The following is a 16,920-nucleotide window of genomic DNA, read 5'->3' as shown; positions in this document are numbered from 1 at the left end:
CCAGAAATATACGGAGGTAAAAGAAGCTAAAGCAAACCAATCTATACTCCAGTTTTTCAAATCAGACAAAGCTATTCTGCAATCAGACAATAATTCAGTAAGTAAGCAAATGAACAAAATCAAGATGAAAATTGTTTCTACATAAGTCTGAATCTGGGGCAACTAATTTTCTGTGAAGTGCATATCCCTATGGGTTTTTTGAATACTGCCAACTGGGGAGGAAGCTGAAATCAGTTTCAGCAAGCTAGCATTCATGAAAAAGTGCCGTTCTACAATGGGGCAAGACCAGTTCGGCCACCTACCCATTTTGTCATTATTGCATTTTAGGGGATGTTCATGCTTTTGCAAGGGGAAAAGGCCAGGTAATTAAGGCTTTAAGTTAATTGCCCTTCCATGCAATCCTAAAAAGAGTTATTTCAGCCTAAGCCCTTTGAAATCAATGAGCTTAGAAGGAAGGAGCTTAGAGTCCAGTAGCACCTTTAAGACTAACAAAATTTATTGTAGCATAAGCTTTCGAGAGCCACAGCTCTCGTCGTCGTCAGGATCTTTGTTTAGGATTGCATTGCTAATCTTTGCAGCCGTTTTGATCCATTAGATTTTTGAAATTAATGCATTGTCCAGATAATCCCTTTTTACAAATGGTGTATTATTAAACAAAAGTTTAATGATACACCATAAACAGGCATTTTTCAGAAATGTAGAACATTCTACTATATAAAAGACTATGCACATTCAAAAAAACTCACTTGGAGTGCCGCCAGAGAGTGCTGCTGTAGAGGGAAGCCCAGATCAGGCAGCCAGACCTCCAGAGGGTGCACAGGAAACCCAGGCTGGTATCAGGCATGGAGAAGGAGGCAACGCCTGTCCCCCCACCTTCACCCAGCTTGGATCAGGAGCAGAGCAAATGGAAATGCTCACCCCCTGCGTTCACCCAGCTGGAATCAGGAGTAGAGCAGGTGGCAATGCACACCCCCTGGCTTCACCCAGCTGGAATCAGGAGTAGAGCAGGTGGCAATGCACACCCCCTGGCTTCACCCAGCTGGGATGAGAAACAAAACAGGTGGCAATGCCCGTTCTTGCCTTCACCCAGCTGGGATCAGGAGAGAAGCAGGTGGCAATATCCTCCCAAAGCATTTACCAAGCTGGGATGACGAGCAAAACAGGTGGAAATGCCCATCCCTGCCTTCACTGAGCTGGGATCAGGAATGAAGTAGGTAGCCATGACCACCTATCCTTCACCCAGCTGGGATCCAGTGTGGTTTTCACTGTTGCTTGCGGGATCAGGAGTGGAACAGGTGGAAATGCCATACCCTCTTCACCCAGCTCCTATCAGGAGCAAAGCAGGTGGCAATGCCTGCTCCCCCTTTACCCAGCTGGGATCAGCCACAGAGTAGGAGGAAATGCCCCCCCCCCACACCTTCACCCAGCTAAGATCAGAAGTGGAGCAGGTTGCAATGCCCACCCCTGCTTCACTCGGCCAGGATTAGTCAGGGAGTAGGCAGCAAGTCCTGCCCTTTCACCTGGCCGGGATCAGGAGTGGAGCAGGAGGCAATGCCCACCCCCCCATTCACCCAGCTGGGATCAGGCGCAGAGCATGTGGCAATGACTGCCCCTCCTCCACTCGGCCAGGATCAGGAGCAGAGGAGGCGGTCATGCCCGCCTCCCCTCCCTTCATCCAGATGGGATCAGTGATCAAGGAGGAGGGAATGCCCGCCTGGCCTACCCCCCCCCCCAGTTGTATGTTTTCCTACTACGGGCTTTGTTGCCAGTCCCTAATAACAACTAGGATCACTTTGTATTGACGCTAAAAACAGATGGGAAGCCAGTGCAAATCTTTCCATGTAGAGGTAATGCTATCCCTGTATCTGCCCCAACAGCCTGGTTGCTGCATTGTGGGCTACTTGAAGTTTCCAGACTCTTTTGAAAGGGAGTCCCACACAAAGTGCAGAACAGGTATTCTAAACTGGAGGTGATCAGAGTGTGGGTCACAAACAACAAGAACAACACTTGATTTTCATACCTCCCTTCAGAACAACTCAACGTGCATTCAGAGCTGTTTACAAAGTTTGTTATTATCCCCACAACGAACAAACACCCTGTGAGGTCCTGTTTTGAGTTAAATTATTTAATATGTTTATTTTATATTCTTAGTGTTTTATATTTGTATGTTTTACTTTTGCTGTACACCGCCCTGAGTCCTTCGGGAGATGGGCGGTATAAAAATTCAATTAAAGTAAAGTAAAGTAAAGGTGGGTGGGGCTGAGAGTAGACATGGGCACGAATAGCAATATGAACTAAAAAAAGCCACAAACTGCCCAATCAGCTGTTCGTGAACAAACTGTTCGTAAGGTCCCATTCCCAAGGAACAGGTTGTCTTTGCAAGCCTCATTCCTTGCATTCGTTCTCCCTTAGTCAAGCCTGTCTGGCACCTGCAATCAATTCCCCTGGCAGAAGACTGTCTGAACTCTGACTTCTGAACTCCTTCTGTCTTTACTTCTGGCTTTTAAGTTAACCCTCAAAGTACCTTCCAGGCAGCAGACAGTCCAGTTTTTGCCACTGTAAACAGAAAATGACAGGAAAGGGGGATGCGGATGGATCCTGCCTTTCCTGGGGTGCAATCTCCCTGAAACGGGGTGCGGGTCTTCAAAGGACAGTGAGGACTAAAAGGATAGAGCCATGAATCATGTCTTTCCCAAGGTGCAACCTCTCTGAAACTGGGTGGGTCTTCAGAGGACAGTGAGGACTAAAGGGGGAGGGCCATGGCTCATGCCTTTCCCGGGGTGTAATCTCTCTGAAAATGGGGAGGTCTTCAGAGGACAGTGGGGACTAAAGGGGGAGAGCCATGGATCATGCTTTTTCGGGGTTGCAATCTCTCTGAAACTGGGGGGGGGTCTTCAGAGGAAATTGACGACTATGTCCCCTGCAAATTTGGTGGGCATTGGACATTGGGAAGATTCTCCAGGTTGCAAGAGGGACAAGGCGAACCTCTCCACCTCTCTCACACTGGGCAGGCAGCCTGGCTGTAGAACTGCTCTCCCGGCCCTTTGAACTATAAGCTGGCAGCCCCCCCCCCCCACAGCCTGCCAGCTCATAGTTTAAAGGGATATTTAAAGGGCCAGGTGAGTGGGTTTGAGGGGAGGGGGGCCCAAGGGGTGGGTGGGTGGGGGTTCTGGCTGCCATGAACAACGAACAACCATCATGTTCAGGAACAGGTTATGTTCATCCATGTTCGTTGTTCATTGTTCGTGGATGGCAACGAATCACAAACAGGGTGTTCGGGTTTTTTTTTTTTTCCTGTTGGTGCCCATGTCTAGCTGAGAATGCTCTGAGAGAGCTGTGACTGACCAAGGTCATCCAGCTGAGGAGTGGGGAATGAAACCCAGTTCTCCAGATTAGAGTTCCGCCAGTTCCCTAGCTGTATTGTGGGGATAATAACAACACTATTCACCTTTCATAATGTGGCATTAATCTATCTAGAAGGGTGATATATAAGCACGCTATTGTTATTGTTGTTGTTAAAAAGAACATAAAACATTTAGCAGCTTAAAGTGAGTCTCATAAAACAGGTTTCAGGCTAGAAGCAGACAATACATACTATGTTTAAAGATCAGCCCCTTAATTAAAAACCTGGATAAAAAGAAATGTTTGGGCATGGCACCTAGAAGGGAGTAGGATATATGCCTACTGAGCCTCAGAGGGAATGGCATTATACACGTGAGGTGCCACACTGGAAAAAAGCCGTGTCTGTGGTTGCCACCCACCTCACCTCTGCAGACAGAGGCACAGAGAGCAGGACTTGTGAGGAGGGTCTTGTGTGCTGGACAGCTCAGAAGGATGTGATCCTTCAAGAACCCTGGCCTTAAACCATTTAAAGCCTTAAAGGTAATAATTAGGGTGGCCAGGCTTTGAGGATCTGGCAGTGTAAAGCGCTAGTGAGACAGATGAGTGGAAATGGTGCCATGTGATTGCCAGGATATCATTTCTGGCCCCAAACCCAGAAGCACCATCACTCCCAGGCTGGCTTTCACTTTCAGTGAGCAGTGGAGTGTGACAGAGCTGTTGCTTGCTACTTGCTAGCCTTTGGGGAAAGATACAGAAAGAGTATAATTGAGCTGGGATTTTGGGAGTAGGGATCTATCTCCTCTGGTTCCAGGGCTGCTGTCTGTCTCTGAAGCCAAGCTCAGTGGGCACCTCAGCTGAGGGTTCACACAGTATTATTAGTGCCTGATCTGGTCAGGTCTGTGGGAGCCATACCCCCCTGCCCACTAGAGGGGAGGTGGCCCGCCTTCGAGTACACCCCTTGTACACTGGGCCAACATCAACTGGTGGCTCTAATTGTATCGAGTGGGAGTTTCCTGGGGGCCTTGGATTGGAGAGGGTATAACTCCAAAATCCCTATTGCAATCTTGACCAAACTTGGATGCTGGCTGGAGGAGAGCCTGCTAAGCACTCCCTGTGAATATGGGCTCACTAAGTGCAATGGGGGCCATTCCGGCCCCCACGAACCACGAACTAGTTCAGCAACAGGAAATGTTAGTTGTGGTTCGTGAACTGGGGTTCGTTGGCAGGTTCGTTATTTTTTTTTGGTTCATGCCCATGTCTACTCTTAACTGACTCATCTGTAGCAAGCAAAAATGATAAAAGATACTACATGCCAAGAAGAGACTGAGCCTCCCACTATAGACCAGAACAGTGCACCAGCACCAGCCTATGAATCTGCTCCTTCAGGGGTTTGGCTCCACTTAGATGGACTCTGATTCGCTGGAGAGAAAAAATGACATGGAATGATTTAATTTGAAATTAGGCTGCTGGCTTTAAAGTGGCTTAGACAGATCCATGAGAAGAGATCCATCAGTGGCTACTAGCCATGAAGATAGGGATCCTATTCCCTCGTGGGGGTGGGGGTCTCCCTCATGGAGGAAAGACGGGGAATGAGCCTCCCAGGCATACTCCCAGAGCCAGTGCAATGATGTCACTGATGTTATCACTCCACTCTGAGAGCCCTCCTGCACTTTGCAGTGGACCAGTTGTGGGCCCCAATTGGCTCACTGCAAAGATCCAGTGTGCTCTGCAACTGTGGGTAATGATGTCACTTCTGGGAAGTGATGTCCTTGTGCTGGCGTGAGGAGCATCCCAGGAACATCAAGAAGGTAAGCATTTGGTTACCTCCTCCCACCAGGAGGGTAAGGAGACCTGGCAACCCTACATGAGGACTAAATTGATCCTCCACATTCAGAAGCTGTACACTGTTAAATGCCTGTGCTGAGAGCAAAATCAAGGAAGACCTTGGCCTCTATACTCTGTTTGTTGGCTATCCCAGGTATGTAATAGGGGTCTAGACTAGACAGACCTCTGGTCTGATCCAGAAGGGCTCCTCTGAGGTTTTTGTAGATGAGTCTGCACTTGACTTGTTCCCATTTGTATCTTCACACTTTTATAGCGTTTATGTTAATCTTTTCATTCTCAAATATCTTTTCAAAGTGGATAACAACAATAATTTTAACAATTGAAATAAATTGCTAGATCGTGCAGCACTTGGATGTCTCACAAAGTAAAGGGCAGTTTGGGGAGGAGTCATTTTTTAAAATCATCTTTCCCCAGTACTTTTTCCTTTGACATCCCCCCCCCCCGGCAAAGATATAAAGTGTGTGAGGGGTGTAAGGGGTGTGGGGGAGTACAGTTTCAGTGCTTTGTACTTCCAAAGAGGGGGAAATTATTTATGGCCCTGTTTTCTACATGATATGAGGGGTGGTTTTTTCAAGGGGTGAGATAGTTGATGGGAATTCTGAGGAGTCTGAGGGCAGAATCCTGTGTTTCTCTTCCCAGAATCTGAAGTGGACGAACCAATTTGGAAGCATCAACTGATAATTTTTGTGCCTCTGAGATTTATGTTTAAGAAACCATCGTGTCTCCTTGTAATTGATCCTGGACGAAAGGATAAGTTGACTTCAAGTTCTATTTTCTCCGAGATGGAACTGGCCACTTTGGCATCTAAAACCAGATCGTACGTAAAAGAGCCTGTGAAGAAAATAAACTATCCCATCCTATCTTAGGTCACTGCCACAAGATGTATCGCTTTTCCCTAGCTTAGATGGCTTAGAGAGGGGTGTAGACCGGTCTACCATAAAGAAGAAGTCCACAAATGGCTGTTAGCCATGGGTAACAAACAGGGCTCGCACGTACCTCTCAGTATCAGCTGCTGGTGCAATAGCAGCAGGAGGTCTCCATGCCCTGCTTGCCTTCAGGATCTTCAGTAATATCTGGTTGGCAGTTGTGTAAAAACTGGCTGCTGGACAGGATGAACCATTTGTCTCATGCAGAGTGGCTGCTTTTATGCCCTCACAATGGAACTTGATCAGGTCTAATGCAAAGAGAATGATCCTTCTTTTATTGCTCTAACTCTAACCCTAAAAAAGTCAAAAGGTTTTTGCCAGAACACTAAAACTAACTACACATTCGATTTTTAAACAGTCAGGCGTTCAAGGGAAGTACAAAGCTTCATGGACCCAGAAGGCAAAAGATCCTACTATATATAAGAGTTAGCAAGTTCCAAACAACTCACTTCCTACCCTGGTGTGCCTCCAGAAGGTGCTCCTGCAGTAGGAAACCCAGGCTGGGATCAGGAGTGGAACAGGTGGCAATAACCGCCCCCCACATTCACCCGGCTGGGCTCAGGAGCAGAGTAGGGGTAAATGCCCGCCCCCACCTTCACCCGGCTGGGACCAGAAATGGAGCAGGTGGCAATACTCACCCCCTGCCTTCACATGTCCAGGATCAGGAGCAGAGCAGGTGGCAATGCCCACTCCCTGCCTTCACCCAGCTGGGATTGGAGTGGAGCAGGTTGTAATATCAGCCCTCCACCTTTACCTGACTGGGACTCAGGATCCTTCATAATTTTTTCTTTTAAGCTCCTAGGAGTTTTTATTTATGCCTCCTTTTTCTTGGGACATTTCAGCAGTACTACTAACAGGAGTTTGTGTCTCTCTTTTTCCCTCCTGCAATGTATCAATTGTGTCTGTTACTAAGATACCTAGGGGCTTGTCCTCTGCTCCCCTGGCTTCAACTTGTGGAAAATAATTGGAGTCAGTGCATATTTGAATTCTTGCCTTTGCTCCCATTACATCTCTTCCCAATACTACTGGTATTTTCTGTTCTTTAACAACTGCTGCAGGAAAATACTCTTCTTTTCCCTTCCAGTTAATTTTTAGCTGGGCTAGAGGCACTCTTTTAGAATTTCCCCACACACCTTGCAAGGATATTTGCTTATCTGGTATCAGGTTTTTCTTATTAACCAAATCCTCCCTGACTGGTGTTACTGAGGCTCCTGTGTCTAGAATGGCGAAAGTGTCTCTTCCATTTCTTTGTACCACCTCTCTCAGTTCAGTATCCTGTGCAACCTTATCTATCTTTACCCCATGCAAATAAAGGCCCTTTTCACACTACTTACGAGAATGTGCGACGATGAGGAACATTGTGCCACAAACACGGAAAACCGTGTTTTGTCGCGCGAGATTTGCATGACAAAAAATGATTTTCCGCGTTTGTAGCACGATGTTCCGTGTCATTGCATGTTCGCGTAAGTAGTGTGAAAAGGGCCAAACTGTTTCTTCAGTGTTTATGGGTAAGGCAGTGTTCTTACTGGGTGTTTCATTTGTGTTTGTTGAGCTTTTGGAATTTCTAGTTTCTTCACTCTGATTCTTTGCGTTAGTTCTAGTGACCCTCCGTACATGCTCAAGTGTTGTGTTCTTGGGTTGGTTCTTTAGATGTTTGTAAGCTAAATGCCCTTTCAGACCACATACAAAACATCTTCTATCATTCCAGTATCCATCTTGGTTTCTTTCTGTATTTTTATCCTGACTTTGTATAGTCTCAGCTCTCTCACATGTTCCTTTCCTTTCTCCCTCTTGTCCTTTACTTGATTTAAACTCTGGTTTATAAGAATAGTCTTTCTTTTCATCGCAATCCCAACCTCCTCTATTAAGTGTTAATCTATCTGCCCATTCTGATGCTTGGTTGACATTCTCTGGAAGCTTGTCTGTAACCAGAAGTCTGATCTCTGAAGGAAGTTGAAATAAAAACTGATCCAAAATCATTAGATCCCTTATTCTTTCTTTAGAGTTAGCTTTGGCAGATGAAATCCACTTATCAAAATAGTCTGCCAGTTTGGCACTAAAAGACTTAAATGACTTCTCTTTCTGAGGTACTAGGCTTCTAAATTTCTGAAGTAATCAGCACCTAGCCTAAATCTGTCATATACTGCCTCTTTGTATTCGGCATAAATAACAGGTTTATCTGAGGGAAATGTGTTGTATATCTCAGCCAATTCCCCTCTAATTAAGCTGGGCAAATACTTCATATATTGTGTCTTTGGTATTCCACAGTTCTGAGCAGATCTTTCAAACATGGACAGGAAAATTTGTGGATCTTCTCATAAAATCCCATAAAATCTTTTGGGGTAACTCGGGGTTAAATCATCTCTGGGTTCAGAGTTTCCCTCCTTTTTGTCCCCATTCTTAAGTCTCTCTCTTTCTAATTGTAGTCTTTTAGCTTCCAAACTGGTTTGCCTTTCCATCTCTTGAACTCTTTTAAGTTCCATTTCAGCTTTCCGCTTTTCCCATTCAAGCTATTTTTGTTCTGCTTCAACTTTTCCTTTTCAAGCGGCTTTTGTTCATTTCACTTTTCCATCTCAAACTGTTTTTGTTTCTTCAGAAACTCGAAATATTCTGGATTTGGATTATACATTCAGCCAAGGTCTCTCTCCTCTGCAGTTCTACTTGGCTCCGCAATGCTCTGTATCAGTATAACTCTCAGTTCTTCTACACTTTCCCCCTCATGAGGTAAATTTAATTCATTGCACTTCTGAACCAGAGCTTCCTTTTTCATCCCCATAAACTCTGCCATTTTCCTCTCTTTTACTTGTATTTCCTGCTACAATTTTACTAAAATTCAGCAGATTATGTTCTCTCTTATAAATCCTATTAGTTCTTCTGTGTCTTTCCTTTATAACAGTTCTGTATTCCTCATAGGATTTAACTGAACACTCTGTCTCTTTGGCTATCTGTCCCTTCAGAATGCCTTTCTCTCAGAATGTTCCTTCATCTCAGGCTATTATATCCCACTTAAAAATTTTTCTCCTGCCACCATTTGTCATGACCCTTATTTTCTCTTGGGTATATTTTGCCTTTTATCTTTCTCTTAACACCCTCTGGGTAGTTTGCTGCCACCAGGGATATTATATTCCAAGATACCAGTTACAGCTGCTGGCGAAACGTCAGGAACTACAATGTCAAGACCACGGCAAGACAGCCCAGAAAACCCACAACAACCATCATTCTCCGGCTGTGAAAGCCTTCGACAATATATTTTATTTAAGTTTTCCCTTTCGTAACATTCTTAAGTGTCAGGCTCCTTCGTGGTTCTATGTGGCCCTGAGGATAGGAATGGGATATAGCAATGACAGCTACTCTGGGATATAACAAAACAAAACAAACTTTTATTTTTTCAAGAAGTGTATCAGTTTCATAAAAGTAGGTCACGGTTCTTAAAGTTACTTCATTTAAACTCATTCATATAGAACTCTTCTTACACAGTTTCTCTAACTCAATATTTCTCTCACAGAAATGCTTTAAACTGCTCAGGCAGCACACAGCTAGCCTCTCTTGCCCTGACTGAATATTTTTCTTAGAACTGCTTAAATTTACTCAGGCTGCACACAGCTTGCCTGCTTTTTTCTGACTATTATTCATAGAAATATTAAACCTGCTCAGGCAGCCCACAGCTGGCCTCTTTCCCTGACTAAGAATTCTTTCACAAACATGCTCACTTCAGGTTCCACACAGGTTATATTTCTCTCATAAAAACCTCAACATACTCAGGCAGCACACAGCTAGCCTGCTTCCTTCTGACTGACTGTTCTTTCTCCACTCTCAGTCTAAAACTTCATTCACTCCACCCACACACTGTCACCAACCAATCATATCACTCACTCATCCCTCTCTCATCCCCACTCTTCACCTATCTCACACCCAGCACTTAAAGACACATACACACATTTACTTGAAAGCATTACTGGCTGGATGATAAGGAACTTCATATTATGCCACTTCAAGTTGTCCCCCACTGTCATGTATTGAGAAAGATTCTGCCTTTCATTTTAAAACCAATCAGCTAAGAGCCCACTTTGTACTCAACCAGGAGGTGACTGTTGTCTCTTGCAGGGTTGTAGCATTGCTGAGGCCGGTTCCCATCCAGCCACTCACCTTCTATGTAAGTACTTAAAGCATCGTCTGTGCTAAAACTTCCCTCTATTGTCCAAATCAGCGAGTGGATCTACTGCTCTATTCTTCAATTTCATTGCAGCAGAGTCATTTTCACTGTCATGCTCCAGTGGAAAAGACCTTTATGATGACATCCCACCTGAGGGACCAATGTGTGTGTAAGGGACAATCAAGTAGCAGCCAACTTATGGCAACCCTTTGAGATGCTTTCAAGGCAATAGATGAAGAGAGCAGATTTGCATTTGCTTGCTTTTGCATAGCAAACCTCAACTTCCTTGGTAGTCTCCCATACAAGTTCTGACCAAGGCTAACCTTGCTTAGTTTACAAGGTCTGAGGAGCCTGGTCTGGTCTGGGGTATTCAGGCTGCTCAGCAGCACTTGGGTGTTGGTGGAAAATGCTAACATCCCAGGTGACTTAAGGCAGCCTCGTAGGGTTTTCAAGGAAAGCAACATTCCAAGTTGGTTATCAATAGCCTGCCTCTGTATGGAGATCCTGGACTTCCTTATGGTCTCCCATCCAAGTACTAACCAGGGCTAACCCTGCTTAGCTTCCAAGAGCTGACAAGATTGGGCTAGCCTGGCCATCCATGTTCAGGACAGAGAGACCAATATCTTTTAAATATCCAGCTATGAAATCTTAATTTTTTCCCTAAAAGTAATTTATCATGTGTGGATCTTTTGTTGTTCGTTCCAGAAACACCCATTAGGATGGAAGAATATTACAGGATATGATATAATGGCATATTCCTGGTGGAGGTTTCTGAATGACTCAGCTACACCCCCGCATTGGCTTGTGCAATTCCCGATGGTCAAGGTAACACTCCAATTTGTGTCCTCTACGGCTGGCTACTGAAGCCAAAAACAATCTCTTTCAGGAATTGCTTGTATTTTCATGTCATCCTTGTTAGGAATTATGTATTTTTAGTTTGGTTTTGGTTTAGTAAGCAGAGTATCATAGCAGAGCTATTTAGTCAGAAGCATTTAAACCCTTACAAATGTGCATTAATTAATCCTCAGACAAAATTCATAGAAAGATAGAACTTATTGTATCAGATTTCTTCCATAGCAATATCTTCTGGTAATAAGAAGGGAAAGATCCTAATCTAAAGAGTTACATTCCCTATTCTAATACCACGGCCTGAAACTAGGCAGCAAGGTTGTAGGTGTGGGTTTGTGGACAAAAAGAAGGGAAGGGCTCCATAAGGAGCATGGTGGCTTTACATCTTTTCGCTTTGGAAAGAACATGATGGAAGGTTTGAAATTTCCCAAGAGGCACAAAGGCAAGAGAGGAGGAGTCAGCAGATGTTCCCACCTTAGACAAGAGAGTGGCAGATTGCTAGACTTATACATTACATTCAAAGAGACATGCAACACCCCCCAGTGTCCAAAGGCAGGCTGAGTCACTTATTCCATCAATCCTAACTTATGGGTCTGCTGCTTTATGAGTTCAGAGGTGCACTGGGAGGTCCAAACTGAACTGGAGTCCATATTATCTGATTGGCCCATGTCATGTGATCAGCTACCTCCTATGAACAGCCTGTTTCTTGTGATGCACCAGGATATACTGAGCTGAAGGTCCTTCCTTTTGGCAGTTGCATATTACATGTCTTCTCACAAAGAGGTACAGAGGCAATGGCCACTGTGCTTGTTCTTGGACTGTCCTCTTCACAACAAAGAAGAGGGGACAGCCGCTGCCTCCCACTCATCAAGATAATGGTTGTCCAGGAGGCACAGATGCAATGGCCACCTCCTGCTCATCTCCTCAGACCCAAGCGCAGCAATGATGTAGGTTTGCCTGTTGCCTCCTCTTGTGCCACTGCCAACAAAGAGACAGCCTTGTCCCAGCAGCCCTGGCAAACACATCCTGAACTTTTAGTGACTGCAGTCTCTGACTCATCTGAACAATGGCCCACTGAGGTGTTTCCTGAGAAGTTCAAAGGCCAATTAGTCACCCAGTGTGATGAAAACCATCTTTTCTATGTTCTTCATCCTTCAAAAAGCACTGTATTGCTGCCAGGGAGGGATAAAAAATAGACACCTCCAGGTAATTTGGGGGGAATGCATATGAGGGTCAAGATATCAGTAGGCCCTTGACAAGATTCTTATGGAGGAGGTGTGGCAGGGAGGGGTACAGGCTGCGGTGAGGCATTCCCAAAGGTTTGTGTGGGGCGGAAATGTTCTCATAGCCTGAATCCTAGCCATACACACATGCAAAGAATTAAAGCCCTAAGAGTGGGTATTTTTGTCAAATGCGATGTTTCAACAGCAAAAGGACAAGCAGTGTTATGCAACTTAACAAACACTTATGGTTTGACTTCTGAACAGTTTCCCATCATGATTAGTTTGGTGGCATGAGTTTAGAGTATCATGGCACCCTAAATGGAAACAGGTTTTGAAATTGTGTTTTTCTGGTGCCATAGAAAATAGGGAAGGTAAAGTCTGCCAAGAAAATGTTGTGATGTGACGTCCCCCCATGGGTCAGTAATGACTCAGTGGTTGCACAGGGGACTTCACCTTACCTTTAGAAGATGGGTCATGTAGGCAATCTCTGTGCAAGCGTTTTGTATTACCTGTGATGAGGCTGTTCTCTTATTCTGTCTCTGCAGGCCGCTGTGAAAGCCATGGACACGATTAAAAAATTTGTGAAGAAGGAGGCTTATAAAGACATCAAAAACTTTACGTTGACAGGAATTGCCTCGGTACGTGTGAATGGCATACTTGAGCTGCTGGAATTCATAAGCTTCTGCCCGTATTGCTGTTTGCATGTGCATCGCCTCCTCACTGTCACATAATTACTGTGTAAAACTCTTTCTCTTCTTCCCCACCCCCTTGAATCTTTTACTCTCTCTGCTTTCTCCTTCCTGCAGGGTGGCTGGGTCTCTTGGCTAACAGCAGCAGTTGACCATAGGGTTGTGGCAATTATTCCCATTGCAATGGATTTGCTGAATTTGACCAAGGTGAGTTTCAAGTTGCAGTCAAGCATCTCCATGATCCACATCTATACAAATTGCATTTTGATTGTGTGTTGTGAGCAGCCGTCTCGAACCCTTCATAAAATTGTTTGCATTATTTTAATATAGAGAAGCAAGTTAATACAGAAGCAAAAATCGCCTTCTCCAAACTTAGTTTAGGCTGGAAGAGGGTCCCTATCTTGATATGCCCAATCTGGCCACTTGCCTCATGATTAGACATGGGCACTAACAGCATTACGAATGGAAAAAACCCATGAACAGGCCATTCGTGAGGTGCCATTTGAGACGAACAGGTGGTCATCGCAGGACTTGTTCTCAGTTCAGCCACTTTTGGGAAGCCAGATACTCAGGCACCTTCAATCAATTGCCTCAGCAATGGAGGGAGGGGCTGCCTGAATGCATGCTGCACTCCCTCTGTCTCCCTGGACACCCCAATCAAAGCCCAACTTAGTTTGATGGGCAGGTCTTCCTTCCAAGTGTGGAGCTGCAAATTGGATACAGTTGGTAACATGGAAGCAGACACCCAGGAGAAAGGAGGGAGAAAGGGGGTGTTATGTGGCCATGGGAACTCCAATCTCGTCCCTGTGAACTCTGTTAGGCAACCACAGATCTCCCGAGTTGCTCTATGGGACCAGCGTACTCTCAGGTGCTGTAAGTATGCTTGTACTGAGTGGTTTTGGAATCTTGTAATATGTCAGTTTGTTTGTTTTTGACACCATTTTCTGCTCTGTATCAGATTTCTGCCTGTTTTTCTGCAGTCTTTACCCTATTCTATTGTTTATTGAATTTTCCATTTGTTGACTGTATTGACCTGCACTGTGTATTCTGCCTTGAGTCTTAGTGAGAAAAGCAGACAATAAATAACACAGACAGACAGACAGACAGACAGACAGACAGACAGACAGACAGACAGACAGACAGACAGACAGACAGACAGACAGAGAAAGAGACAGACAGACAGACAGACAGACAGACAGACAGACAGACAGAGAAAGAAAGAAAGAAAGAAAGAAAGAAAGAAAGAAAGAAAGAAAGAAAGAAAGAAAGAAAGAAAGAAAGAAAGAAAGAAAGAAAGAAAGAAAGAAAGAATAATTTGCATGCACATTTTCTCAGTGCTTTCTCACGGCTGTTCCCGGTCTCCTTCCCCACTATTTGCTTGAAAAATATCAATATAACAAAAAAGTGTTTCTGTCTTTGGTTGTATGGCAATGCAGTCTTAAGGAGAATTATACCTTCTAATTCCATTGAAGTTGAGGGTATTTAAAGGGAATAACTCTGCTTTGGATTGCACAGTCAGTTGTCTTGGGCATCTGGGGTGGGACGAGGATAAATTGTGTGGCTGGTCTCACTTGTTGCATGCCAAACCTGAGCATGTTTGTTTTAACTGAGCATTTTAAATTGGATCAATAGTGTTGTTCTGATTAATTAATAGACAGAATGTGCATGTGCAAAGATAACCCATGAAGTCTAACCTCCCCCAGGGGGGGATCAAGTGGGGCTGGAAGATAGCAGCAACAGCAGCACAGTGCCTTTTGTTTTTCTAATCACCACTGCTTGTCCACCAGTTTGTGATGGTAGTTCCCAAGTTTGTTGACAAAAATTAAGCTGTTCCCAGAAATACCGAATTGGCCCTCCCCTTGGATAATCCTGAACATTTTGGCCATTTTTATTGGCTAGAATGATTTTGGACCCTGGACTTCTTCTAATGAAGGGCTGTACAATCCAGTTCTGTTGAGTGTGTCCTCAAATGCATCCAAGTCTCATGTTCTTTGTGCAGAATTTCCAGCACCTATATGATGCATATTGTGGCTGGTCTTATATGTTGAGGCCTTTCTATGACATGAATATAACCCAAAGGATAAACCATCCCCGTTTCACTGAGCTGGCTTCTCATGTGGACCCCCTAGGTAAGCAAGTAAAATCCTTGTAGATGCAAACTGAATGTCGGGTTGCGGGGGGTGGGGGGGGGGGCAGAACAGTTATGGGAGGCAGAGTTTCAGAAGGGCTCGTTGAAGTCCACCACTGCCGCAAAGAGAAGTAGTTCTTCTGAGGTTTGCAATGGCTCTTCTTCTGTTCTGCTCAACTGGTGTCAGGATTGGAGTGGGACTTGCATGCATCTGCCATGACAATAACCTTCGGATTTTCTCTTGCCAGCTTACAACGAGCGATACAAAAATGTATCCAAGTACATAATTGTTATAACGGGGGATGGAGTCAACCAGCCCGACAACTCTCATTATTACTATTCCCAGCTAGAAGGCGAGAAACGTCTCTAGTGAGTTTATACTCCAAAAGTAAAATTTACCTTCTAAAGACTATCTTTTTTCTTATTCTTAATGGAGGAGGTGGTGGGAATGGCAAATATCTCAACAAAAATTGAAATGTTCCCGCTGGCGATATTCAATATTAATTGTTAAACAAGCAGCATATTTCTAAGAAGGTGCATAGCAATTCCGTTAATTTTGTCAGTAAATCCACTTTCATTGGACACTCCCTTTTGTAAAAGGAGTACCTTTGGGGTGCTTGAGTAGTACAACCTTGCAGGCACTCAGTTTTTACAATCTATGGGCCAATTAACACCTTACAATGTCTGTATAGATGGTTGCCCAAGTGAGATGGGGTTACCCCTCCTCCCATGCAGTTTCCCTGACTTGGGAGCCGTTGTTTGCCCTGTTGGAGAAATGTGTACTGATCAACCAGATGTATTCCCCTAAGGGGCAAAAAGAAGCTCCTTAGGTCCAGCGCCGGATCTACGGTCGCTAACGCCCAGGGCAACTGTAGTCAGGCTCTACGCGCGCTCGCATAGCACGCACACGCTGCTGGCGCAGCGTGATGACATCACTCCCATGATGTCATCATGCTGGGGCGGCTCCTGCCCCGACTGTCCCAGCATGCCACGGAGTTAGCAGCAGCACAAGTCACTCGAAGGCTGCCTGCGCCATTCACCTGCCCCTCAGGACAAGGGGCAGCTGGCTTGCCGCGCGCCCCTTGTCCTGGGGAAAAGGTGAATGGTGCGGGTGGCCTCCCAGCCACCCATGATGCCTTTTGCCTTTCCCGCAAGCTGGCCACCCCTTGTCCTGAGGGAAAGGCAAAAGGCAGTGTGGGTGGCTGGGAGGCTGCCCGCGCCATTCGCCTTTCCCCAGGCATGCTCCCGGGGCTGGCAATTGCACCCAGCGCCCCCTCTTTGGTGGTGCCAGGGGCAGACTACCCCCTGCCCCCCCATTGATCCAGCCCTGCTTAAGTCATATGAGGTTAGGAAAATGGTATATGAGGGAGACTTAAGTTGCCATGCATCACAGTCCTGATCGAAGTGTGGCCTATGCATGCCTGGGAATTAAGTCTTCAGCAGGACCTGGATAGTTCAGGAGAGCCTGATCTTGTCAGATCTCTGAAGATAAGCAGGGTCATCCTTGATTAGTAATTGGATGGGAGACCTCCAATGAAGACCAGGGTCATGGGGGCAGGCAATGTCAAACCACCTCTGTTAGTCTCTTGCCAAGGAAACCCCAACAAGGGTTGCCATAAGTCAGCTATGACTTGAGGGCACTCTCCACCACCTCCAGGAAACGACTAGGACACATTTGCTGACAGTCCAGGTGGACTTCGCAGCATGTGAAATGACTCTATCAGCTGGCCAGAAATACAGGTACTGAAACTGGGAAGGGGTAAGA

At 45.3% G+C, this 16,920-nt stretch overlaps 1 protein-coding gene across 1 annotated transcript; it reads left to right on the top strand.

Moving 5' to 3' along the window:
• Nucleotides 1-5,105: 5,105 nt before the first annotated feature.
• On the top strand, nt 5,106-15,525 carry LOC129326326 (autocrine proliferation repressor protein A-like). The gene is made up of 6 exons (XM_054974480.1): nt 5,106-5,150; nt 10,972-11,091; nt 12,884-12,976; nt 13,145-13,234; nt 15,027-15,156; nt 15,404-15,525. Exons 1-6 carry the CDS (start codon nt 5,106-5,108, stop codon nt 15,523-15,525), a joined length of 600 nt encoding a protein of 199 aa, XP_054830455.1.
• Nucleotides 15,526-16,920: the final 1,395 nt, after the last annotated feature.

Source organism: Eublepharis macularius, chromosome 3 (genome assembly GCF_028583425.1).
Source record: "Eublepharis macularius isolate TG4126 chromosome 3, MPM_Emac_v1.0, whole genome shotgun sequence".
NCBI lineage: Eukaryota > Metazoa > Chordata > Lepidosauria > Squamata > Eublepharidae > Eublepharis > Eublepharis macularius.
This window is presented reverse-complemented; position numbering and strand designations above follow the sequence as displayed.